The sequence below is a fragment of the Danio rerio genome, chromosome 21 (assembly GCF_052040795.2).
Source record: "Danio rerio strain M-AB ecotype USA chromosome 21, GRCz13ab, whole genome shotgun sequence".
In the NCBI taxonomy this organism is placed as follows: Eukaryota; Metazoa; Chordata; class Actinopteri; order Cypriniformes; family Danionidae; genus Danio; species Danio rerio.
In genome coordinates this window covers 33,686,306-33,711,822 of record NC_141041.1, presented here as the reverse complement: position 1 = coordinate 33,711,822, position 25,517 = coordinate 33,686,306, and the positions used below count along the sequence as shown (strand labels likewise).

The 25,517-nt window shown below is 37.5% G+C and overlaps 3 protein-coding genes across 6 annotated transcripts in view; 2 read left to right on the top strand and 1 right to left on the bottom strand.

Annotated features, from left to right (window-relative positions):
- Positions 1 to 25,517, top strand: part of timd4 (T cell immunoglobulin and mucin domain containing 4) — a 1,098,921-nt gene that overhangs the window by 421,106 nt on the left and 652,298 nt on the right. The window lies entirely within an intron of this gene.
- On the top strand, positions 724 to 13,066 carry pwwp2a (PWWP domain containing 2A). Of its 3 annotated transcripts, none has more exons than XM_087301418.1 (3): positions 724 to 1,782; positions 5,914 to 6,921; positions 11,949 to 13,066. In XM_087301418.1, the coding sequence occupies exons 1-3, from the start codon at positions 740 to 742 to the stop codon at positions 11,971 to 11,973; spliced, it is 2,076 nt and encodes a 691-aa protein (XP_087157544.1). In that variant the 5' UTR covers positions 724 to 739; the 3' UTR covers positions 11,974 to 13,066. The 3 variants fall into 3 exon arrangements, with proteins under 3 accessions (XP_087157544.1, XP_087157543.1, XP_087157542.1); XM_087301417.1 differs by lacking the exon at positions 11,949 to 13,066 and adding an exon at positions 9,876 to 9,978; XM_087301416.1 differs by lacking the exon at positions 11,949 to 13,066 and having other exon boundaries at positions 5,914 to 8,100.
- On the bottom strand, positions 13,134 to 24,997 carry ttc1 (tetratricopeptide repeat domain 1). Of its 2 annotated transcripts, none has more exons than XM_087299602.1 (8): positions 24,793 to 24,995; positions 22,061 to 22,525; positions 21,920 to 21,980; positions 19,362 to 19,474; positions 18,482 to 18,518; positions 18,190 to 18,338; positions 17,106 to 17,160; positions 13,134 to 13,971 (listed from the first exon to the last, which is right to left on the bottom strand). In XM_087299602.1, the coding sequence occupies exons 2-8, from the start codon at positions 22,499 to 22,501 to the stop codon at positions 13,835 to 13,837; spliced, it is 993 nt and encodes a 330-aa protein (XP_087155728.1). In that variant the 5' UTR covers positions 22,502 to 22,525; positions 24,793 to 24,995; the 3' UTR covers positions 13,134 to 13,834.

The following is a 25,517-nucleotide window of genomic DNA, read 5'->3' as shown; positions in this document are numbered from 1 at the left end:
CCCAATTCACCTATAGCACATCTCTTTGGACTTGTGAGGGAAACAGGAGCACCCAGAGGAAACACACAAGAACATGCAAACTCCACACAGAAATGTCAACTGACCTAGCTGAGGATCAAACCAGTGACCTTCTTGCTCCAAGGCGACAGCGCTATACTGTGCCACAGTGTTGCCCTTATTTGCAACATTATTCATTAATCCACAGCCTTTGTAAGCAGTCCTGAGCACATTTTTCTTTTTTCCACAAAATTCATTTCAGTTTTGCTCTGTAATATGGTTTTGAGTCATTCTCCTGCATTGTGAATTCTCTTTATTTATTTTTTATACTGAAGCAAAAGGTATTTAGGCTACATACATAATGTCCTGAGTCTAGCCTAAATTAGCAGGGAAACGTAAATTGTTGGATAAACTATCATTTTAATAGATTTAGCTCTCCGTTTGTAAACAGTAATTGACAACACTAAGAAATAATCAAACCAAGAAACAATGAGGTAAATATACAACTCAACATCGCCCCTGGTGGCGCCAAAGTTGCATCCTTATGATAAAGTATATTGACATAATAGAAGCCAATCGCAAAAGTGTTTCCAGGGATTTCCTATGATCGACACAGAACTGAGCCAATTGCCAACAAGCGCACGATGAGGGAGCCAATTGCAAGTGTCGGTAGTTGTGAGTAGGCGGGTCCTAATCTTATCAGGAGGAGAGGGCCAAGTAGTAGTTGCAGAGCGGAAAGAAAATGGCGGCCGTGGCTGCGGAGCCAGGAGCTGCTGCGGCATCAACAACAGCGGGGGACGGGGTGGAATACGAGCCCGAGCCAGGTGAACATGTGGTCGAGCTAGAGGCCCGCTCCGTCCCGGAAATGGAGCTTTGTCACCAACCCGAGGATGTGGATGCAGTTCAGGAATGCAGCCAGGTCCAAATGGAAATCAGAAGGCCGGACCTTCAAGCCGCGGGAAAAGCCCTCGCTGCCCATGCGGACGGCGAACGCTCCGAGTCGGGGGGCTCTTGGGGCCGCCTGGACACCGTCGAGCAGCCCGTGCTCATAGACTACAGATGTACGGACGTTTCCGACTACGGGGAAGCCTTCTCGCCGAAGGTGGAGGCAGCTAACGAGGTCAGTCCTTTCGACTCAAGCCCCTGCCAACTGCTCCCCATCTCCGACTCGCAGCCCTCTGTGGTCTTCTTGCATTCCCTCCCCTCTCAGGTCCCTTCGGAGCCTGAAACCGGACTGTCTCCGGCTGTCGAATACGACCCGCTGTCGAGCCATCCCGCCGATCTGGAATGTGAACTGATCGGCTTTACGCAGCAGGACCCGGAGCCCGAGCCCGCGAATGATGCTCCGGCCGGGTCGGAACTCAAAGCTCACGAGGATGCTTTCCATGACATCCCGCACCCGTCCGATCCCCTGGATTCCTTGTCCACCGCGGAGGAGACCTCGCTGGGGGAGTCGGTGGGTCAGAGCTGCATTAGTGACTTCTCCACAGTTTCCAGCAAGGACTCTCCCGAACTCGCAGCGGCGGTGGACCGGTCACTCATCTCATCGGTGGAGATGAGCTCACATCCTCTCCATCAGCAGAGCTTCAAGACGGAGCTCAGCGAACCAGACACGGACACCAAAGCCCCGGTTCTGTGTGTAGCGGAGCCCGAGGGAGATGAGCGTCTGGTGCTGGGTTCGGAGGTCCGAGTGACGCTGGACCACATCATCGACGACGCGCTAGTGGTGTCGTTCCGATTAGGCGAGAAGATCTTCTCCGGGGTGCTCATGGACCTCTCGAGAAGGTAAACACTGTGTTTAAGCAAGAGAAAAGATGCTGTGTCCCCTTGTACATCCCGAGTACTTCCTATTGTACATCCCGGGTACTTCCCAAAGTTGGGTTCTGCAACAATTTAGTGTAGCAATTGTTTTGGTTTGCCAGTATATTTTGCAGTGTTGAGTTCAAACTTATTGTTTTTAATTAAATGTTTCCTTATGTTTTGATGTCAAAAATTGTATTTACATTCAGGGAGATGTGCAGGATAATATTAATCAAACTCTGCTGTAGTTCTGTCAAAATATAGGTCAAATAATGTTCAGCATAGCATGTATTTTATATAAAAGGAAACGGCATGGGCATTGTACATTGCACTTTTTTTCTATAACATGTCTTTGAGTTTTTTTTTCAAGATATTACAATAATTCAAACCCAAATACACAAAACTTACCCTAGACAGGCTTAGGGAAAAAAATTAACTGCACTCTTTAAAATATATAAAGGAATGGCAAACTAAATAATATGTCTTACAAGATTAAAATCTTGTTGATAAAGGATGAAAGCTGAAGGTTTGAAGGCTAATTCTGACATTAAAAAAGGTTTAAAATGTCAATAATTAGTATTTTGGGTTTGAATTGTTATCCTTAAAAGGAGTCTGTTAATGTTTTTGTAAATGATTATGGATCTAAATGCCAGCTTTGAGTAAGTTCTGAAGACTTTGGTCTTACACTGTTTAAGGCCTTTACATGATCTAAACATAAGACATTTCCTAACCTGGTTTTTATTTAAAGGTAGAACAAATGTCAATGCTGTAAAAATTGTTTGAATTAAGTTGGCAGATATTCCTGTTTTGATCCATTTCACCGATAACTACGCTGAAAAAATGATTCAAAGATGATTCCTTGATTTAACGAATACATTTACTAATTTATTTGGGCTGAATTTAAACAAAAAATTAAGTTGAACATTCCTAAATTTAATTAGTTTGTTTAAATTCAACACATAATCTGTTTGCAACAATTCTGCAGACATTTTTTTTTTTGAGTCTGGGCTTGTCCAATTATTTTACTCATAATTCCACGTGTAATAGTCTGACTGTAGTTATTCAATCCTTAAGTTCAACAACTCATTGTCCTTTCTCCACAATTCTGTATTTAGACAACATTGATGTTATTTGCTCATGTGTTCTCAAACTGTTCTATAAAATGTTCTTCAATATGCCTTCATAAAACCTGTTTAGAGACCCTGTTAATAATAGCCTTGTAGCTATATCAATTATTAGCTTGACATTTTTGTTGGTGTCTTTTTTTTTTAAACCATGCTGACAAATAAATTTTACAACTTATTCCATGTCATAACAATACATTGGTCAAAAATAATCCTAAAACAGCATCAAAATTGATCACAGCATGAAACATCTTGAATTTTGGAGTCAGATACCCAAATACTGACATGTAACTAGGTATAAATGCTCAATATAAGCTAACCAGGAGGGGAAACAGTGTTATACTGGTGATTAACACCCTACAAATTGCTCCCACAGTTTGTCTGTTTCAGCACCCTCATTCACACATTTTTCTTTCGGTGTCTGGCATGAATCATAGCTGAAGCCAATTTACAGTGCCATCCATGCGGGCTGCGGTGGATCTTCAGTCTCCCTGTTCAGTTCATGCCTTGAGAGAAGTGAACATGAAACATTCTTGTGATGATGCTTTGTAGGAAATGTGTCCTGAAGAACCTGTGCAGCAACATTGTTCAGAAACAAACATTTCACCAGCTGGAAATTATTTTGAGAGAATGTTTTCAAAGTTTGACAAACTAAAACTTCAGATTAGACTGGTTAAAGTAAGCTTGACATTGCTTTTGAATAATTAAAACAATGCAGGTTTACAGCTCTCTTTAATACATGGTTAATGGTCAGATTACATGCAAGTATAAAGATAAATAAATGACTTGTTTTGACATATCACTAAGTGAAAGTTATTTATGATAGTATTTTAAAAGTAGTATTTTAGTAGCCCAATCAAATTGAATTTTGTTTTCAATAAATATATAAAGTGAGAAAAAAACTACTTTTTTGAACATACTTTAAAATAAAATACTGTAAAAAAGAAAAAAAGAAAATAGTTTTATCACTATTGTCAAGATCTTATTGATATGTTGTTATCAGAATAATGAGATGACTTGTATTGAAATGTCTGTCATATCGCCCAACCATAGCCCCTATTGCATTTGTATGTGGATTAAAATCATGTTCACTGCCAACTGAGCCACTTGGAGATGCTAAAATCATTGGATACAAGCTGTCTGAGCTTCACTCAGGAATTGCAGTGTTTCAGACTATAGTGTTATTTTAGTCAATCCTAGAGCAGGGGTTCCCAAACATTTTCTTATAAAGGGCCAAAAACCAAACTTGGGCTACGAGCCAAAGCTAAATGTACCAAACCTTATGACATTAAATTTGCCGTGGGTAATTTCCTAATTTATTTGCTAACATTTAAATATAACTAGAAATGTTGCTTAAACACATATTAATGAATGATGCCGTATCATTGTTAGAATTTTTTTTTTTTTGGTGAACATATTACAGTAAAAACATAAACAATCTTGTTTATAACACAATGGAGTTCAATGCTGATTACACTAGTCGAGCTGCTCTTGCCTTTGCCTTGATTTGCTCGCCGATGTCTTGTGCATCTGTCAACTGACAGTGTTTACGTTTTGAATGTCTGATTCATTTACAACATTTAATTGAAACATTTAGTTTTAGTTGGCTTTTTGTAGCTCCTTAATAAAACAAAAAAACTAAAGTTTACATTAAATTCGAAATGATGGTTTCTGTCAAAGGCATTCTTCCCAACCAACTCCCCATCATTCTCCTTCTCTTTTCAGATGGGATGGCGGGTCAAACCAAAGGCTACCATGGGCCAACTTGGACCCACAGGCCCTGCTTTGAGCATCTTTGTCTTAGAGCTTGATTTAGTAACAAAACCTGGTTGTGAATATCATTCAGCATAAATTCTTAACTTTCAAACCATTCTGTTTCCTCACAAAGAGTTTTGTGATCCTCTGTTTATGAAATCTATATAAAAAACAATATTCAGGATATATAAATATAAAGAATATTCAGGATTAAAAAGCCTATGACTGCCGTTGTGCTTATTTTCCTCAGTGCACACTGTGAGATGAGATAAAAGTCACGTTCTGTATTTCACAGCATGTTACAGATGCTGCTACATAGAAGCTTTAACACATATTAAGGCTAAGTATTCTTTTAAAGCCCTCAGAATTGGTATTCTCTGTGTTTAACATGATGATGAAGCATGTTGCAGTTCTGACTCTCAAACAGAAGCAAAAAGATGCTCTTAATTGCGAAAGTGTCACTAGCTCAGCTGATATTCTGGCTTCCTGCAAGCATGGCCATCTGTGAGAGTGTGGGTTAAATCTCTTTCTCACTTCAATTTCCATTTAGTCTTTAATGGTGTACTTGTAATTGGTCCTGTTTTAAAGCAGTGGCCATGGTGAAGGATGGGTAGATGGATGTTCACTCTATAATTGTTTAAAAGCAACTAATGTCTTGGGTGTGGAATAATTTTCTGCTGAAGGTCCCACTGTTCCTGTGTGGTGTAAAAGCAGCACTACATTGACCATTGATTGAACTGGAATGCAGTCAGTGTTGTCATGTAGTCCAGTTTCTTTTTAGGGTTTATTTTTCTGCTATAAGGTCTGTGTTCATTTCTATTTTTCAAAGTTAGATCATTGCCAGTTTATAAAAGAAAGTCATATCTCAGGATTGACAGATCACTCAGTTTCAAAGCACTGTTGCAAGTCAAATACATTGAATATTCCTGACATTTAACAGATCATAGAGAGTACTCTCTTTTTCTGCACTACAGTGTCGTCACATTCATTGAAACATTTTACATCAATACATACAGACAGATGTTAAATCATTTTGAAAATATTTGAAAAATTTGGAAGATTTAAAAGGGCATCATAAAATTAATCTGTTGTCCTGTTAGTCCTGGTATTAAGATGCATTTTCGGCAATCAGTTCACAAGTAGTTTACATTTTAGGTGATAATGTACAAATATAAACCTCACTTTGTTGTTCAGGGTAACCTAAGTGTTTTTGTCTTTTTTTTTCTCTGTATCTCAGGTTCGGACCTTATGGGATTCCTATAACCATGTTCCCCAAAAGAGAGTATAAGGACAAGCCAGAATCTATGCAGCTAAAGATGGAGGCATTCCAGTCAGAGACAGATAAAGGTGATGCTCAAGGATCTAGTAATGCCCCAATTAAGGACCCTGTGGATGCTTCGGATGCCCCTCTAAAGAACTCCGCTGAGACTCCTTCAGCACCCCAACCCTGTCCTAACCCTCAACCTAACCCATGGACCTCAAAACCACCTCCTTTGTTTCAGGAGGGAGCCCCTTATCCACCTCCACTGTTCATCAGGGACACCTACAACCAGTCGTTACCTCAGCCTCTACCGCGCAAAATTAAACGGCCCAAGCGTAGGCTGTATCGAGAGGAGCCCACTTCTATAATGAATGCCATCAAGCTCCGACCAAGACAAGTTTTGTGTGATAAATGTAAAGGGGCTGTGGTGCAAGGGGACAAACGTGAGACACGCAGAGGGCCCATTTCAGACTGTCGGAGTGATGATGCCAAAAGACGGCGTAATGACAACACAACGGCAGCTGCTAGTAAGCGACCTCGTAGTGATCCACGCTCTGAAGAAAAGGGCCGTGGTTCTGATGGGCCCAAACGGCAAGGTTCGGCTGTACGTGTGTCATCATCCACCGGCTCTACTCTGGCCCATAGTCAGGTCAAAGGTGCAGCTGCAGGGAATAAAATGGTAAAGGGGGTGTCCACTACAACATCTTCTGCCAACTCTCGAGTGCAGCTCAATGCCAAAAAAGTGCTTCAGAGCAAAAACGTTGACCACTCTAAAGCGCGAGAAGTGCTGAAGATGGCCAAAGCTCAGAGAAGACAGAAAGAGACAGACACGGGAAGTAGTGGGAACGCTAAGGCCATAACCAGGGCTGCTGCTTTTCAGGAAGCCCACCAGAAGGTCCACTTTACTCGGCGACTGCAGCAGATCAGTGGAGGAGGTCCAGGTTCCAACCCTCTGCCCCCTAGGATGCGCATCAAGCCCCAAAGGTACCGTAATGAAGAGAACGATTCTTCCACATGTAAGCCGCCTTGCTTGGAGAAAGTGCCGGGAGGGGGCCGTTTACCGTTGCCTAAACCAGCTTTGCCCCGCTGCACCTCCACGCGCTCCTCCTCCTCCTCCTGCTCTGCAAGCCAAGTCGCCACAGCTGTAGAGCCCCAGAGGCCAGGCAAAGCAATCGAGTCTCTGCTCAGCCAGGCCCAACCCGATCCCCCCCCAGCCACGGAATACAGGGAACCCCAGGCTGAGCCAGAGGAACAGGAGGGGCGGGAGGAAAAGCGGGAGACACGTGGGAGCAAGGCCGGTAACCTAGTGGTCTACATGACCATTAACCCCAGCCAGCCTGACTCCTCTAGTACCTCCATGTGCAGCATTGATAGTGCAGATGACTTAAAGTCATCAAACTCTGAGTGTAGCTCGACTGAAACATTCGACTTTCCCCCTCCTGGTGATTTGCGATCGGCCCCTGCCCCTGGCACATCCTCCGCTTTTGCCTCTGCCTCTCCCTCTGCTCCACAGGATGACAAAAAGCGCAGTAAATCTCTCAAAGCTGCTGTTTTTTCAAAAAACGTTACAAAATGCGTTGCCCTAGATGGCAGGACAATATGTGTAGGGGATATTGTTTGGGCCAAAATCCTTGGCTTCCCCTGGTGGCCCGCCCGCATCCTAGCCATCACAGTGAGTCGCAAAGATAATGGGCTTTTAGTCAGGCAGGAGGCCCGAGTCTCTTGGTTTGGGTCGCCCACCACTTCCTTCCTAGCCATTACTCAACTTGCCCCATTTCTAGAAAACTTCCAGTCTCGCTTTGACAAGAAGAGAAAGGGCTTGTATCGTAAAGCCATCACCGAGGCTGCAAAGGCTGCCAAGCAGCTCACTCCTGAGGTCCGAGCCTTGTTAACTCAGTTTGAGACGTGAGGTGGTAATGCCTTGCTAAGGTAGGCACAACAGGCAACCGAGTTGGCCCTGTACCTCCTCTGACACCTCTCAAACTTTGCTGTACCCAGTCAGCTTCCAGAGTGAAACCCAGAAAATGTCTGCCAGGCAACCAGGACTAATTTATTTTTGTTGAGAAGGCAAGAGAAGGCGAATGAATTGAATAATTTTAAAGGAAATGGCTTTTATGTCAAATATCATAGTTCGCCCCTTGCTAAAAGTTTTTTTAATCATGACATCATCATCATACATTTATTATACTGAAAGCAGATGTCTTGGAAAAAAAGGTTTTATGGGTTATTGAGCAGCCACAAATATGTAAGTTTCTTCTTGTCAGTGTTTGCTGTTGAAGGTCTCTGTAAACATGAAAAGCAGATGCTCTCAGAGTGGGATAATTACTGATGCTGAACAGCTTTTGCCAGAAGAGTTAAGTATGTCTGGATGAATCCATTCTTAATTTATTACTGTAATCGGTGGCCCTAACAAATAGACTGATGCTTTTTTTGGATCTCTAACCTAGCACAGTTAGTGCTTCCTTTCAGATCAGAGAAAGTATTATAGGTTCAGATTCAGACCGTTCCTGCTGCATACTCTATCACTACAGTGTTTTTAGACCTTCAAGTCTCAAAGATTATGTGAACTAAAGTCTTGGATTTCACTTAGGTCATCCTTGAATTGATTTCTTTCATTATGGAAGTTCTGTAACTGTAAAAGTTGACCCTTTTGGGTAGAGTGCCTCGCTCAGGTAGTTTAAAAAGGGACCTAATTGGTGCTGATCTTTCTCAGATGTTCAGAGACAACTAATCCCAGTGCGTTGATCTGAGCAGACGGCTGTTGATCTGGGCGTGGCTGTTGGCCAGCCGTGGTTTCGCAGCCGGTCGAGCTGCTGTTAAGGGGGGAGGTGCCTGTAAGCCGAAGTCACCTCAAGTGCCACTGTGAGAAGAGCACAGCGACTCTGTAAATGCAGACAGTACCACCTCAGACACGGAGAAACCTGCCAGCCTATCTGTGCGTCCTCTTCCCCACACCCCTCGCAGCTGCAACATCTGCTTCCCAAGCTCATTCGTCCCAAATCTACTTGCTTGTTCTTTTCCTCCACTTGTTCTGCTCCCTCCTACCCCTTGTCATGTTTATGTCTTCGACTGTATGTCTGATTATGGCAAAGATTTACCTGTTGCTCAGCCAACCCACCGGCCGCCTCGGCTTCATTTTTGCTAGGATCTAGGAGTGCGTATGTAATGAGGATTCATATTTAGGCATATCAAGAAGCAAACCATAAATTTTGATGTAGCTCTGCAGTGCAATGCAAACCCTTTTAACATTAATGAAAACACTAGTTGACTGTGGCGTCCCGCTGGAGCTCAAGGCAGAAGTTCTCATGTGTGAATATGTTTGCCATAATTCTGGCTGGTTTAGTTGTTCAATGATATGTTCTGATTCCAGTATTCATTGTCTCGCATCTGAAATGTTTTGCTAGGCATTAATTGTGTTAATTTTCATTTGTTGTGCCTGAACTTTATTTGCTGTCATTTCACGATTAGCATAATGGCTGAAGGTCTGGAGTACACGTTTTTATGTAAAGTCTTCAAAAATGTGCTCGGCCTGATTTGATTGGAAGATAAACAGCCTGGATTTTCTTTCAGCGCTGAGAACCTACGATTTTATTTGTGTGGATGAGCATTATCTGTTGTTTTTTTTCTTGTCTGTAATCATGGTAATGTTCTTGCATTGCATACCCATTAGCATTGTATACTGTCCGGTTATATTTACACATCTGAGAAGGGATATTACTGTAAGATATCTTGGTCTTTCCAATTATGATTTAGCAGGTAGAGGTCGATGACTTGAGGAAATAAAAAAAACAAAAAAAAAACGATGCTTGGTAGACCACACTGACTGACTGACTGACCGATGGAGGTTTGTGTAAAGGAGTAAAAACGCTATTTATTTTGGTGGTTGGCTTTCATTTCAGCATCCTACTTTACCTTTTATTATTTCTATCTGTTTGCAGGTCAGAGAATGCTGTAAAACCATTGAAAAAAAGTAACAGTTGAAGATATTGTGTACATGTTTTCTGATGTTTTAAGAGTATATAAATAAACTGTGAACTTCAAGAATTTGATCTAGTCGTCATTATTGTCGTATTTTATCTTCTAATACCACCTCTCACCTCAAATGTCTCAGGTATAGCACAACCCTGTAATGGGGAAAAAGCTGTTTTTCCATGTTATTTTCCCCCCTCCTCAAATGAAAACTCGACAGCTCAATTATTTCATTTCACTGTTAAGCAAATTCATGATAAAGACAGATTTTCATACCTGCAAACAGATGAGAAAACAGTAGGGCACAACATATAGTGAATTATTAAGCTACACATTAAATAGAGATTTGACATTTGGGAGCGGATCTCTGCTGTGCGAGTTTTCCGTCATGCTGTCAGTGTCTACGTGGTTTTGGCATAATAATATCTGACATCGCAATGGAAAAACAGCTTATCACTTTCATGAAGCTTTGACGTGGCGTGACCTTAATTTGGAACAAATATTTCATGCAAGATGCATCAATATGATCCACACACAAATTCATTAGCAGTGTTCACTCTTTAGATATTTCTCTTTATATGTTTCAGTTAATCATATGTTCTGTACTTCCAGAATTAGAAGAGGGAGTTGGTATAATTACTAGATAATCAAAGAAAGTTTAATATTCAGCTTTAAGGATTGTTCACACCAAATAGTTCAAATTTGACCATCCACACTGCTGTTTTGATCTGTTGTGGTCTGTTCCTGTGTATATTTATGCATGTTTACACAAAAGAAAAAGATAATGATATTAGCATCCACACCAGAGCTCAACATTATTATAAACACTGCAGTTTATCATGAAATTTCCAAGCTTTTTAATCGCAAAATTGACCATGTATTTATCAGAAGCCCAAAAAATGTATGGAAGGTGATTTCAGCAATATATTAGATCTGGGCCATTATTGTTATAGTTGTGACGTCGGCCCTGCTATTCTATGACATTCAGCAAATATTTTATAGATGCAACGGTGGCTGAGTGGTTAGCGCTGTTGCCTCACAGGAAGGACACTGGTTCAAATACCGGCTGGGCCAGTTGAGTTTGCATGTTCTCCCCATGTTCACATGGGTTTCCATAGTCCAAAACATACAATATAGGTGAACTGGGTAACCAAAATTTGACGTGTGTGTGTGCTTGTTTCCCAGTACTTGTGGCTAGAAGGGAATCTGCTGCGTAGTTGGTGGTTCATTCTGCTGTGGCCGAAGGAAAATTAATGAAGTATTTTATAATTATATTGTAATCACTCATTCATTTTCTTTTTAACTTAGACCCTTTATTAATCAGGGGTTACCACAGCTGAATGAGCCGCCAACTTATCCAGCATATGTTTTATGCAGCGGATGCCCTTTCAGCTGCAACTCAACACTGGGAAACACCCATACACTACGGCCAATTTTAGCTTACCCAATTCACCTATAGCGCATGTCTTTGGACTGTGGGGAAACCCACACCAACACAGGAAGAACATGCAAACTCCACACAGAAATGCCAACTGACCCAGCGGAGGCTCGAATCAGCGACCTTCTTGCTTTGAGGCGATCATGCTACCCATTGCACCACCAGGACGCCCTATATTGTTAACATAATAGTTATTTTCTTGCTGTTAAGGGGCCTTAAATTGTCTGTTTAGTCAAGAAGCACTCATTTCTGCCAGAATTGACTAGGATGATATCTGTAATAGTGTCAATATCAGTGCACTAAGATTATTAGCAAACACTGCAGTTTTCTTATGTGGTCTGTCACTTTAAGTGCTCAGTATCTAAATATTATCGAATGCATTTTGACTGGCCTAAAACATTTTTTTGTATAATATAAATTTGGTCCTTGGGCTCACTCTCTAGGTTTAAAACGTGATTTCTAAAACCGAGCTAGAAAGATGACAGTAGTTTAACTTCAACCTTTACTCCATGTCAACATGTTTTTTTTTTATTAGATAATTGAATAATCCTGAATCAGGAAGGAAAAACACCCTGACCTTCTGTTGTCTTTTTTTCTCCTCCAGTGCTGCAACTCTGAAGGGCTGCTGATTGGTCTGTTTCCGTAAGCACTGCCATTGGTCATGAGCCAGTAGGATTGGAGGAGCCGCCCTCATTTGGACAAGCAGGTGTAACTGAGAAATTATTTTTATTTAAGAAAAGAATTCTATATTTATAACAGTGAATGACAGACTCTCCACCTTTTTCCGTTCACTCGCGCTGAAGCTAATTTTTCAATCCAGAACTTTTTGTTTTCCTCCACACAGGCTTTTGTTTAAACCATGAGAAAAGACATTTGCAAATACTTGGAGTTGCGGGCATTGCGGCTCCAGCACACATTAATACGCAGTTTGTTTTTTTTGATGTTTGAATTTAAAGAGATAAGTTATAAAGTAAAATAAATATATATAATGTAAAAATGCAATAAACATTGCATGTGCTACGCTTCACAGTACAAAGGATTGGGTCTTATTGTGCTTTTTTGTTTCCCTAACATCTGTGCTCCTTTATATTGAGAAATTCTGAGCCTTAAAGCAGTCTAGACTGTTCTTGAAGAGAGCTTGAAGTTTTAAATGATCAATGCAATCTGTACAGCTTTACGAATTCCTTCAACTTTCCGTTTAATCGACTCATTTTTTGTGCGCTCCCACATTTATAGATCATTTTCTAATTCTACAATAAGAATGCAGCTTTTCGATCTCTCAATCGTACGATGCTTTATCGCAGTGTTTCCCAAGCCGGTTCCTAAAGGCACACCAACAGTACAGATTTTCATCAGCTCCCAAATCAAACACACCTGAATTAACTCATCAGAACAGTCCCCAATACCTAATGTTAATAGGTCAGATAAGGGAGACGTCCAAAATATGCTCTGCTGATGTGCCTCCAGAAACAGGGTTGGGGAAACACTGCACTTTATCAGATTGTCAGCCATAGGGGGCGCCGTTCATTGCACATACTCAACCCGAGGCCTGTAAAAAGGGAATATTTTCACTCTTGCTGTTGTACATAGATGCGTTTCAGTACAATCGGACAGCTCCTCTGACTATACATATGAAGATGGTGGTCGTGGGTGTAAAATTGTTTTATTGTATTAAATGTGTATCTCTTTATGAAATTAAACCTGATTTTTTTGGGCCTTGTACTAATCTGTGTGGTATATTCTTTTTAGAACTCTGAACGCAAACCAAAAAGAGACACAACACTTTAAATGTGATCTGTCATTTTAATTAGTGTTGTCTATATATAAACAAAAACAACAACAGACGGAATGTTAAATAACAGCTGGTTTAATGTGAACGCAGGTAAGTTTGAATACTGCAGGTCACGAGGTTTGGATGGAGAGATGAAGGCCGTTATTCTCACTGCTCAGTTTCACAGCAAACGAAACACTCTGGCATGCCGAAAATCAAAAGCCACTTGACATGAGTTGATGAATGTATTTGGTCTATTCCAATGAAAACAGCTTGGGTTACTATTCTGTGACGACTTATTCTGCTAACATGGATGAATGAGTTGGTTTAAAGGGATCGTTCACTCAAAATGTCAATTAAATTCTGTCAATTTACGCACCCTTTACTTGTTCTATAACTGTTTGAGTTTCTGCAGTTGAAAACAAAATGAGATATTTTGAAGAAAGCTAAAAACCTGGAACCATTGACTTCCATAGTATTTGTTTTCTGTCTATGGCAGTTGGTTACAGGTTTTCAGCACATATTATATTCAAAACTAATTTGTGTGTGTTTGTGTGTGTGTTCGACAATAAAGCAACTCATAATGGTTTAAAAACTCTTGAAGGGGGGTAAATTCGAATTTTTGAGTGAACTATACCTTTAAACATGGAGTATGACTAGATAGTTTTACAAATACTTGAAAGGGGCAGTTTATTACTAGAATAAAAGACTTCAGATTGTTATCTGTTGTTGTTATTGGGATTCTGCACAAAATTAATGGAGTAGGATCCTGTGTTGGTGTCTTGGTTGACCTGGAAGTTGGAGGTTGAGAGACCAAAGGGTCGTAAAATCATGTTGCCCAAGTCCTTCAACTTGCCTGAGGAGAAAAAGAGAAAACTAATAAAGTACCAGACAATAATAATAAAAAAAGACTACTTTAACCAGTAATAGAAAAATGCATAAGGTCAATGAGTAACCAGGTAAATGTCTGTTCATCCCATGAAAATGCAATAAATATATTTTATGGAAATTAATGGAGTATTAGGGTGTTTTCACACCTGCATTATTTAGTTCGCTTGAATCGCACTAGAGTTCGTTTTCCCTCTTGGTGCGGTCGTTTGGGCAGGTGTGAATGTAGCAAAAGTGCAGACCAAAAAATCATACCGAGACCCTCCTTGAAGAGGTGGTTTCGTTGTGCTTTTAAATGAATCTTGGAGCAGTTAGTTTGTGGTGAAAACATGATCCAAACTAAAACAGACCTGACTGCAAAAAGTACTGCGCCTTATTAGACTAATCCAGCTGCTGTAGTCTGATGCGTTGTCTCATCTTATGGGGTGTGGAGGTAAAATATTTCATGACAGCTTTTAATCAACAATTTTAAACAGAGAGAGAGAATGAGACAGAGAGAGAGGGAAAAATATCTGATGGATCGCTGGTAATATTTCGGGAAGATGACCATGCCATGTGAAAGCATTATGTGAGCAAAATAGAAACGGACTTTTAATTGAGAAGCCTTAAAAGATGTTGTGAGTTTCAAGCTTTAAAAATGATAACAATGTCATTCTTTATTTGATTATCATTCGTAATGCTTCATGGGACTGATTTATTTCCCGACAATAAATCTGCAGTCATTTCTGTCTTTTTTAGTCTGAAAGACTGTTTTAGATTTCAAATATGACTTATGCAACCATTAAAAAAATCCAAGGTTCTTTGGTTTGAAAGGTCTCTTTGAAAGAAACCAATTAATGGACCTGACAAGAACTTTCTAACAGCAAAACCCTTCATGAAACAGGTTGCATTTTTCCAGACAACCTTCAAAATGAATACCGCACTAAAAACACTGATAACATCACACTAAATATCAGCACTCTCAGCCATAAGAGTGTTGCCGAACTGTAGAACATTCATATTTACACTTATTTTTGTGAGGTTTTACATATTTATGTTCTGAACATGTAATAAGCTCAGGATGCAAAAGTTAACAAACGATTAATGCTTGTTTTCTGATAAATCAATTACAAGATCAACCATATCTTAAAGCCATGAGATGAGTGATGGTCTGCAGATACAGCAGAGACCAAAAGTGTGCATAAATCTGCAAAATGGTTAATAATTTAAATTTAGAATTCAATTGATTTATTCATGCAATCAAAATGCATCACTGTTAGTTTGAATCCATTTACTAATGAGCCATGTTTATCATTTAATTTGGTTGGAACATTTGTTTACTCTGAAGATGCATATGTGATAAAGCAATGTTGTTCTAGCTGTACTTTTTTGCAGCGTATGTCAATGTTGTGATAATACCATATAACGAGATAAAAGCTTCAGCAATTCAAATAAGTCTGTTCTCCACTAGGGGTGGTATGGGTCACATATTCGTATCGAACCGTTCCGGTACAGGACCTATGGTTTGGTGTACAACCAACCACCTTGTAACCAATCAATAAATTGTAAAAAACACAAAATAGTCAAAAAAACAAATGGAAGACATGACATTGCTGGATGAAAATAGCCTATTTTCTGACAACCTAAACACAATTGAGACTGATATTGATCCTGATATGTTTGACTGCAGAGTTTTGTCCATGCAAGCAAAAGTTTAATTGCTTGAGCAATTTCCCCCTTAAATAAGTAATCTGTCCTTGCAGCCCATTCCTAATTTGAATATATTTGTATATTTAATTGTGAATTCACTTTTGCTTTTATGCTTTATTTAATTTACTTAAGATTTATTTTATGTATTGGAGAAATTCTATTCTATAATTGTGCAGTGGTCCCTCATTATTAGGCAGTTCAGTTTTAGTGGCCTCGCAGTTTGGAGGATTTTTTTGGTGCAATTTGACCTGTTTTTTTTTTTCAACAGCGCAGTATTCTGCTTCTTGATTCACGCATTGTGTTCTTTGTCCTGACTGGCTGTAGACCATTGTCAATAATCTCCTTCATGCTGTGTCTCCTGTACAATACAAAATACATTCAGCTTGCCAAATCGTTGTAAATCTTTGATCGCTACTGTTCGTTTGCAAGTTTTCTCCCCACAACGATGACGAAACATTCTGCACCGTCAAAGGCACCTGCGCTAGCACCCAAAAGGCAGGAGATGTTAATTATCGCACAAAAAGTGGAACTTCTGGACCCAAAACTTTGCGGATTTCGCTTATTGCAGGTTATTTTAAAAACATAACTCTGGACAACGAGGGACCACTGTAGTTTATGTTTTATATATATTATTTTTTAGCTAAACCAAGCAGTCATTTTAATTTCAACTGTTGTTATTCACAAATGTTATTATTATTAATAATAATACTTTTCATGTTTTGGACTTGAAACTTTGGACTCTCTAAAACTTACCAAACTGTGACGTAAAAAACAACATATGTGAATTTTGTGTAGTTTTAAACCCCTATTTTCCATAACGCTGTGCAATAAGTGCAAGACTACAAATGTTAGCAAAAGCTGCTTTTTTGTAATCTGTTCAATCCAGCAATTTTACTTTAAATGTTGTTTTGAGATTAACATTCTCAGATAATATGCATGTGCGATTAAATGTGACTAATTAGATTTAGCTCATTTGTTATATTTATTTGATAATTTTCACAGCCCTAATAAACACCTTATTTTTTGTTTTCTTTTTTACAACGTGTGACAGAGATTATATGTTTGATCAGGAAAAGAATGTCTGAATACATTCGACCACTGTTATGGCAATGTGATTAAATGAGCTTTCGACTACCTCTGGAAATGGACACGCTCAAATCGTTTTAGAGCCCATTTACAGCTGAATTTAGTATCATCCACTCAAAATCCATTGTAATAACTCAAAACCCATCTTAATATCCGGTGTAAACAGGGCCAGGATTGTGAATTTCCAGAGAACAAAAAACTGATCAAATAAATATATTGAATGCACTACCAGCTATAAAAAGACAGAGGATAAAAACATATTCATTGTTACCTTTAAACAAAAAATTAAGGAAATGTTAAAAGACAATAAAAAAAACACAGTCTTACTCATCATCTCTTCTTTCATCTTTTCGTTGCGCTCTTCAATTTGCCGTGGCAATCGCTGTGAAAAAGAAAGAGATACTAAAGGAAAATTCACACAAATAAGCCAGAAACTTTAAAATTCATTTCCCTTGTATTAAAGCTATGATTGAATGACATCTGACATTTGTTTTTTCTGTTGTAAATGGTTTGCTTTAATATAAGGGCTACAGCCAATACAGTCTGTTTTATGTTATGTAAAATGTGACTTATACGTCAATGCGTTTCAAGTTTGAAGTCACAAAATATATGACATTTTTGTTGTTTTTAGGACAATTTTATTCCACACCAAATCAAGAACTGGCAGGTGGAGCAAGTGCATAAATACACTTACTTTTTTTGTCTACTCCATGTAGTTCTGAGAGCTGAGGTGCGTATTTTGATTTTCTCAGATGCATCAAGGTACAGTAAGTGCGCAAAGGCCTTCACTGTTTTTTGCACTTTTTTCCCAGATTGATCAGGACTGAGGTTGATTACCATATTTGTGCAAATATTTATCTGATACCTCTTTAAAGCAGTGTTATTTAGTGGATGTTTTCATCCCCAACAATTTGAACAATACACAACAGTTAAGTAAGTTTAATGTTCTATGAAGACATTTTGTTCGTATTGTAAATATATCGAAACTTAAGTAATATGCCTTGATAAGTACTTAATTCTTAGTACTTAACCCTCAGACTTTAGATATTCAAATATGATCACATCCTAACAACTAAATAATTTTATAAAACTTTTTCTTTTTTTTAGGCTGTTAACGTCATGTAAACAGCCCTTAAATATACACAAACTCACACAGCCCTGGGAAAACCTGTGCATTTATAAGATAGCTTGATTTTAAAAGTGTGATTTTAAGATCTGGAAAAATTATGTAAGTAAATTAAATCTTAAAATACATTTCAAAAATAATAACAACATATTTTATCAGGTAGATATGTACATAAAAATAGAATAAAATGTTAAAAACAACTTTTAAATCAGCTCTTAAAACCTTTAGAATTTTAATGTAACATTTACAGAAACAAGGAGTAAAAAGACACCTAGAGACACTCACCATACAGGCTTCTCTAGCAGCAGGGATGCCCGGGTCTTTCTCCAGGACAGTTTTGTAGTCCTCTAGAGCTTCATCCAGCTTGTCTGTCTTCTCGTAGAGTTCTGCTCTCCGTAAAATGGCACGGACATAATTTGGATTAAGTTCTATGGCTGTGGAAGACAAGACAATATACACTCAAGTACCTTTGTTTCAAATTACAGGATGCAGAAATGAAGATTTCTGTCAGAAAAAGTAAAAACAGACAGAAAATGAGTGAGTTTGAATCTTGAATGTGTGCAGGATTGAAACTCACCTTTAGAGCAGTCACTAATAGCGCCGTCTTTTTTATCCTGTTAGACAAAATTATGAAAAAAGTTATCATACAATATGAATGAATAAAAGGTGATTTGGAACAATGAAATACATGAAATCATCAAAAGTCATATAAGTAGCAGTTAAATGTTAAAATGTTACTACATTGAACTGATTCCAAAACAAAGGACAATTAATTACATTTAGCTAAAACAACAAAACTAAACTTTCCTTACTTTAAATAAAACAAATGTTAACTAGATATAATTTAGCATATTATTTCAGCTAGCTGCCATGTAAACATCTCTCAATTACATTTAAAATTAAACTAAAGTAACTTAAAATAATTATGTATATATAACAACTACTGAATTGACACAAAAATAATAAAGGCCTTATATATTTACTAAAACCATAAAACTATTTTTTGTAATAAAAAAATTATCAATTATTATAAATAAAATAATTGCTGAATACTATTGTGGTTCTTATAAGTTTATAATATATATAGAGAACCACAATAGTTATTCAACAATACTTTTATTCATATTAAAAAAACACTGTAAAAAAGGCAAAAATTAATTTTAATGCTAAAAGTTGTCTATTATCTAGAAGTGAATAAATTAAACTGCTATTTTATTATATTATTACTGGTGAATATATGAGTGGTGCAGTACAACAATCAAACACTATGTGTCCTCAGAGGACAATTCTTTAAACAAACATGTTTATAGTGCAAGATATTTCACCTGTACCTCTAGTACAGAAAATCAAGCAGAAACATAAAGTCTGTATATATATATATATATATATATATATATATATATATATATATATATATATATATATATATATATATATATAAACGATGATGAATGAACCTGATGCAGGCGTGAAGCAGCTCGATTGGAGAAGAGTATGGATCTGTCTTTAGTGAAGCAAACAGGACAGAGTTTCAGAGCGGCAGAGTACGACTCTTCAGCCTCCACATGCTCTGTAAACAACAACACAAACACTACAGTTTTCAGATATGTCAAACATAATAAAAGGTTAACCTTAAAAAAAAAAACTATTTATGAAGGTCATAAAAAGTCATGTGATCAATTTAAAAGAATAGACTGAATCTTACATTGTTACTTGCTGGAAGTGGAAGGGAAGATTGTGACGAAAATATTAATTCAATTAATACAACTCACTCAACAAACAACTCAATACGTCTGATCAAATGCTGATTCTAGAACTGTACTCTATAATTTAAAGTACCACAAAACATCTTTATCTGTAAATATCTTTGGCTCAACAAGGGTCAACTCTCGTGATCAAAAAATATATGAAATATTGAATTTGAAATAAATATTGCTTGAGAAGTTCTCAAATAAATATGACTCAAAGCTGAATTTTATTACTCGAGTGTCACATGATCCTGCAGAAATGCTTCTAATAAGCTGCTTTGCTTCAGCTTTCAAGAAGCATTTGAGGAGAACAGATGCAAAAACCTCTAAGTAGCGTCTAAAATTTTCATCGAAAATGAGCATTATTTTTAGCCTCTTTTGTTTGTGTTGAGTTATTTATTATTTATTTATTGCCACAACAGCAACTTACGGCTATTTCATGGCAAGATGGGAATACATAAAATATTACATGATAAAAACAAATTTGCATTACAATAAAAAGTTACTTAGATAAATATATAAAATATAAATGAATACAATTCACACAGAAATATATTCAAAGTTAAATACGATTTTTCTGTTCTATGTTTGATAAATAAATTTAGATTCTTCCTCGTGGTACCTTTTTAAAAATGTCAAAGTACTTTCCTTATAAAAATTTTGTCTAATTGTATTCAAACTTGTACATTCCAACAGAATATGTTTGATAGTAAGAGCAGCCTGGCAGTAAGTACATTTAGGTTGGTCTTCGTTATTGAGTGGATACAAATGAGTCAACCTAGAATCTCCAATTGGACATCTTGTATAGACAGTTTGATCATGCCTGGTCTCAAAAGTATACTTTGCTAAGTGTCTTTCATTTATTGTTGGGGTTTTTTTCATGTAATTTATTATTTATGCAGTTGTCCCATTCCCTTTGCCATGTTTTATTTATGTACAAATTAATTGTGGGTTTCAAGTCCTTCGAAGGAATTAAACATTTTCACATTTAAGAAGATAGGCTCTTTTGCTGCTTCATCTGCCAGTTCAATTCCATGTAGTTCCATATGGCCTGGAATCCAACAGAAGATAATGTTGAACTTCTTATTTTCTAGCGTTGTCCTTTTCTTTACATTAGAAGTTTTAAATGCTTGAAGACAGGATTTGGAATCTGTGCAGATTAAAAAGTTACGGTACTGTTCTAAAGTCTTATTTAATGCATAAGCTTCTGTGTAAATTGAGCTTTTTCCTGGAATCCGAGTAACAAAGACATCATCTTTAAAAAACTGCTGCTGCAGTTACTCCTTTGTCTGTTTTCGATCCATCTGTATATATGGGTTCATGATGAGGGAGACTGTCTGTTATTTGTTTGAATTCTTGTTTGTATTCATTTGAGTGAGTCAATGACTTCTTCTGTTTGGTTAGGTTCCATACGATTCTTATTTTTAAATTGCACCAAGGAGGAATATGGCTCAAATCTGATAAAGTGAAAAGTGAAAGCTTTTCCATATTAACACCCATATTCTTCAGGTGGGGTTTCATATGATTTCCAAAAGAACTGATATAGTTAGGTCTGTCTTCATACAATTCTAAATATTCAGGCTGGAAGACTGAAGGATAAGCTGGGTTATGTTGAGTTATTTCACTTTGAAGACCATAGAAAGATGTTATTCCTTGCCATAAAAGTGAAATTACTGAACCTACTCACAGGTGCCTGATAAAAAAAAAAGCTCATTTTAGAAGAAAAGTGCAGATAGCACTTAGAGGATTTTGTATCGGAACTCTTTAATTGCATTTCGTTATCGATTTTATGTGAAATAGAAATCTGAATTATTAGAAATGGCTTTAATGCAATTTTTTTTTTATTAATGTCCTCGTTCTTTTTTAACCTCTAAGTGCTTGATCTGTGCACTTCATTCACCACTATCTATTTACAATACAAGTAAACAGAAGTTACTGCCGATTCACAAATTAAAGGGACAGTTCACTATAAAATAAAAATTGCTTCCCCTTGAATGGTTCAAAAGCTTAAACACAGAAGAAAATATTTTGAAGAAAGCTGAAAACCGGGAACCATTGACTTCCATAGTTGGAAAAACAAATAATATATAAGTCAATGGTTACCCGTTTCCAGCTTTCTTTAAAATACCTTCTTCTTTGTTTAACAACAGAAAGAAAGCCCAAATTTTGAAAAAGTGAAGGGTGAATAAATGATGACTGAACTTTCATTTTTGGGTGAACTATAGTGGCGTAACGGGACAAAGGAAAAGCAGTTTATCTTCCCTTACCTCCGCTCTTAAACTGTGCATTTCCCTTTTCCTTCAGCTCTAAACTCTCCTTTCTCCTGCTCTGCAATTTAAAGAAAGAAACGTTCATCAAAACCAACGGCAATTTCCTGAAATGTGGCACAAACTTTTATCAGAGCAAACCTCTCTGTCCTCCTCTGTCAGGTCTTTCTCCAGCTCGCGCAGGTATTCATCATCATACTCGGCTACTTTGACCGTCTCTTCTTTAAATTCAGCATCTGAATGTTCATCGTTCTCCCATTTCTCCTGCTCTTCGTCGTTGTCTTTGTCCAGATGTGGGTCTGACGTTAAAGAGTCCCGTCTGTTTTCATCGGACCTGTCAGAATGATCCAAACATGGTTTAGTGTTTTCTAGTCTCTCAGTTTCAGACCCAAAGTCCTTCTCTGTCCTTGCGTCTGCCTCCAGTCTGTCGTTTTGAGCCATTATAACATCAGAGTGTCTGACTTCTCCAGATAAAGTGTCCTCACAGTCGAAGAAATGGTCTTCGTCTTGGTCTGTAGTGGTTTCTGACACTTGCAAGGTGTTTGCCATGGCGGCCGAGAGCGTCTCAGACTCTTCCTCCATCTGGAGATGATATTTCAGCACAACCTGAACAGCAAAGAAGTGAAAGTGACCAATCAACTTTGCTAAACAATTGAAATTTACACATTATAGGGAATACCACAATGTTTGCATCTGCAATAGCCTCATCACAGTATCTGCAATGTTAAGTGAATGTAAATGTGTGAGTCACAGCAAAGTTTAACCATAACAGTGTGAAAGTTTTGCATTTCAATGTGTTTTTAGGGCTTGTGACTGTGTCACTGTATGTTCACACCAAAATCAGCGAGAGCGTTTAAGTATTTTCAATGGGAGCCGGTGGCGATAAGCGGCAGGGAGCAGCGCGGCGCATCTTCGCCGGTGTGAGTTGAAATCAAGTCAACTTTATGGTAATGAGCTATGATGCGGTTCTGCGGCAAGCAATCGAAATGTAGAAGTCCAGAGAACACAGACCTGTGAACTTTGGTTCCGACCACAGTTGTTCCCAATAGTTTGATTATTGCGGTCACCAGATTTCCAATTATTTGCAATGTTTTCTTACAGGGACATACATTAAAAAAAAGTTACTGGCGTGTTACTGATTTGCATCAATGTTATAAATATTTTCTTCTTTAAAAAAAATAAAATAAAATAATTAAGTGGAGCAAAGCCACACCACATGCAACTTGATCTTCACGCTAGAAAGCATGTTTTATGCAGAAATGTAGCTGAAATGATATGATATGTTGCAACGGCTCCTTTAAATATGAGAACAATGTAGCAAATTTTGAAGCTCACGCCACCAGAGCTGAAAGCAGACAGCGTTGTTGCCAGGGCAGCCAAAGCGATCTTTGATGCTCTCGCCACTTTTTGTGTAAATGCACAGTAAGGAGTTTAAAATATTCATGCAGAAGAAATTGAGTGTATTTACTCAATTATTTATGTAATGAGGACATTCATTCATTTTCTTTTCAGCTTAGTCCCTTTATTAATCTGGGATCGCCACAGCGGAATGAACCGCCAATTTATCCAGCATATGTTTTACGCAGCGGATGCCCTTCCAGCTGCAACACATCACTAAGAAACATCCATACAAAACACACTCATTCACACACATATACTGCGGACAATTTAGCTTACCCAATTCACCTGTAGCGCATCTTTTTTTAACTAACACTCACTGCAATAAGATGCTTCGATACAGATTAAGCTGAGGTTTAACTACAAAATTAAATTGCAAATCAAATCTAAATTACAATATCTGTGAAAAAAAAGAAATTGCAATTAGATATTTTCCCCACACAGCCCTACAAACAAACCTATGATTATGGTAGACGATTACAGAACGATAATGCAAGCGTGTAATACTTCTGAAATTGAATACCTCATACTTTTTTTTTACTAACATGAATGACTAAATTTACCTAAAGTGAAACACTTTAAAAAGATGTCAAATTTGAGTTTTTTGGCCCCCTTTGGATTTCAGGTGATGCAAAGAATCCTTCCAAATTATGCATTAATGGGTTATATAGACACACTTGAACTATTCGTTTCTGAAGATTTCGATTAGAATACATATTTTTAATAGATTGTTTAGCAGAAGGAATATTTTCTTCTTTACTGAGACACAAATCTCCATTTTTTGCAGCATTTAGATAACACCTCTATTTCATTCATATCTGTATTTTAATGGTTTTTACATCGGATTATGTTTGTACATAATCTGCCTGATTGTATATGTCATTCTACAAATAATTGGGAACATTCTTTTTTTTTCTGTTACAGTATTTTTCAACTATTAGGTGATGTGTAACTTGCCAAAATCCTCTCTAAAAAAATCATTTGACAATAATTTTGATGCTGCATAACCCAATGTTTAGATAATGGTGCTAGAAATGTGCAACTTTATACTTATTTAACTAAACAATGCCTTATTTGCATGTTTAAACACAATATTTTAGTTAGAAAACTTCAAACTGTTAGCAATTCTCAATCTAATTAAACAGTTGAAAAAGAGTGGGGAGAAATATTAGGTTTTTATCTGCAGTTGCATGCCTTATGTTTATAGATTATTTCTGTATGTTTTATAAAGCGATCATAAAAACATACTTCGGTTTAGATATCCATACACAGCGAAATGCACTTAAAGATTACAAAATACTTTGCTAAACTGGTTTTGACTCGACATATTGTGTCTATAAATGTAATGCTTCAGACTTCGTAACATTTCAGTTACACAATAATGATTCTACAAGAACGTAAAAACCACAACAACATTATGAAGTGTAGGAGCTTGTGTTAATGCATTCATAAAACAACTATCAGCCAAAACATACTGATAGCACTTGTGTTATCAGGACTCGTTTCTCCCCCTCAGCTCTGCGCGTTGTCAACACGCTGGCATTATTTTAAAAGTTTCGTTTGCATGTACGTTAAAATTTACGACAATTCTGAAATACATATTTAAATAGCACGTTTCAGATTAAACAACAATCACTTCCTTACCTTCTAGAAATGAGCCATAACGTGTCTTCCGGTTAATCGCGCACTGGGTGACGCACAGATAGCAGTGGATTCTGGGATATGGAGTAGGTTGAGTATTTGTTCTTTGTTATGCATTTTACATATGATAATGCGTAAATTATTGCATGAATGAATATTTAAAGAATTAAATAAAAATGTGGACTATACAAGTGAGTTGTCTTCATCATAATATACACTACAAGTCCATCCCCAAATAAGTTTTTGAGATATGATAAAAAATATTAGCCTAAGAATATACCTTTGCAAACTTAGTGAAGGAACAAATAAAATATTCAACGATAACTTTCCAAACAATTGATCTTAAGATAGAAAATGGTAACTTTACAGATAGAAAATGCTCTTTTTTGAGAGAAAATCTAACACAGTGTTGTTTTCCAGGACCTGTTAAGAGAACTTATATTTTGTCTCATTATGATAAGAAAAATGTGTATGGCATTAGGGAAAAATTATTTTATATCCTGTTATTCCTAAATTTAAAGAAGTGCAGTTTAAAATTAAATATTAATGACTTAAATGT

Bases quoted from the DNA above. Each gene is read 5' to 3' on its own strand.
- pwwp2a (XM_087301416.1), top strand. From the start codon at position 740: ATGGCGGCCGTGGCTGCGGAGCCAGGAGCTGCTGCGGCATCAACAACA. The intron at 1,783-5,913 runs GTAAACACTGTG...TCTGTATCTCAG, and splicing joins CTCATGGACCTCTCGAGAAG to GTTCGGACCTTATGGGATTC.
- ttc1 (XM_087299602.1), bottom strand. From the start codon at position 22,501: ATGGAGGAAGAGTCTGAGACGCTCTCGGCCGCCATGGCAAACACCTTG. The intron at 18,519-19,361 runs GTTCATTCATCA...TTTGTCTAACAG, and splicing joins CTGCTTCACGCCTGCATCAG to GATAAAAAAGACGGCGCTAT. The intron at 17,161-18,189 runs GTGAGTGTCTCT...TCTTTTTCACAG, and splicing joins CTGCTAGAGAAGCCTGTATG to CGATTGCCACGGCAAATTGA.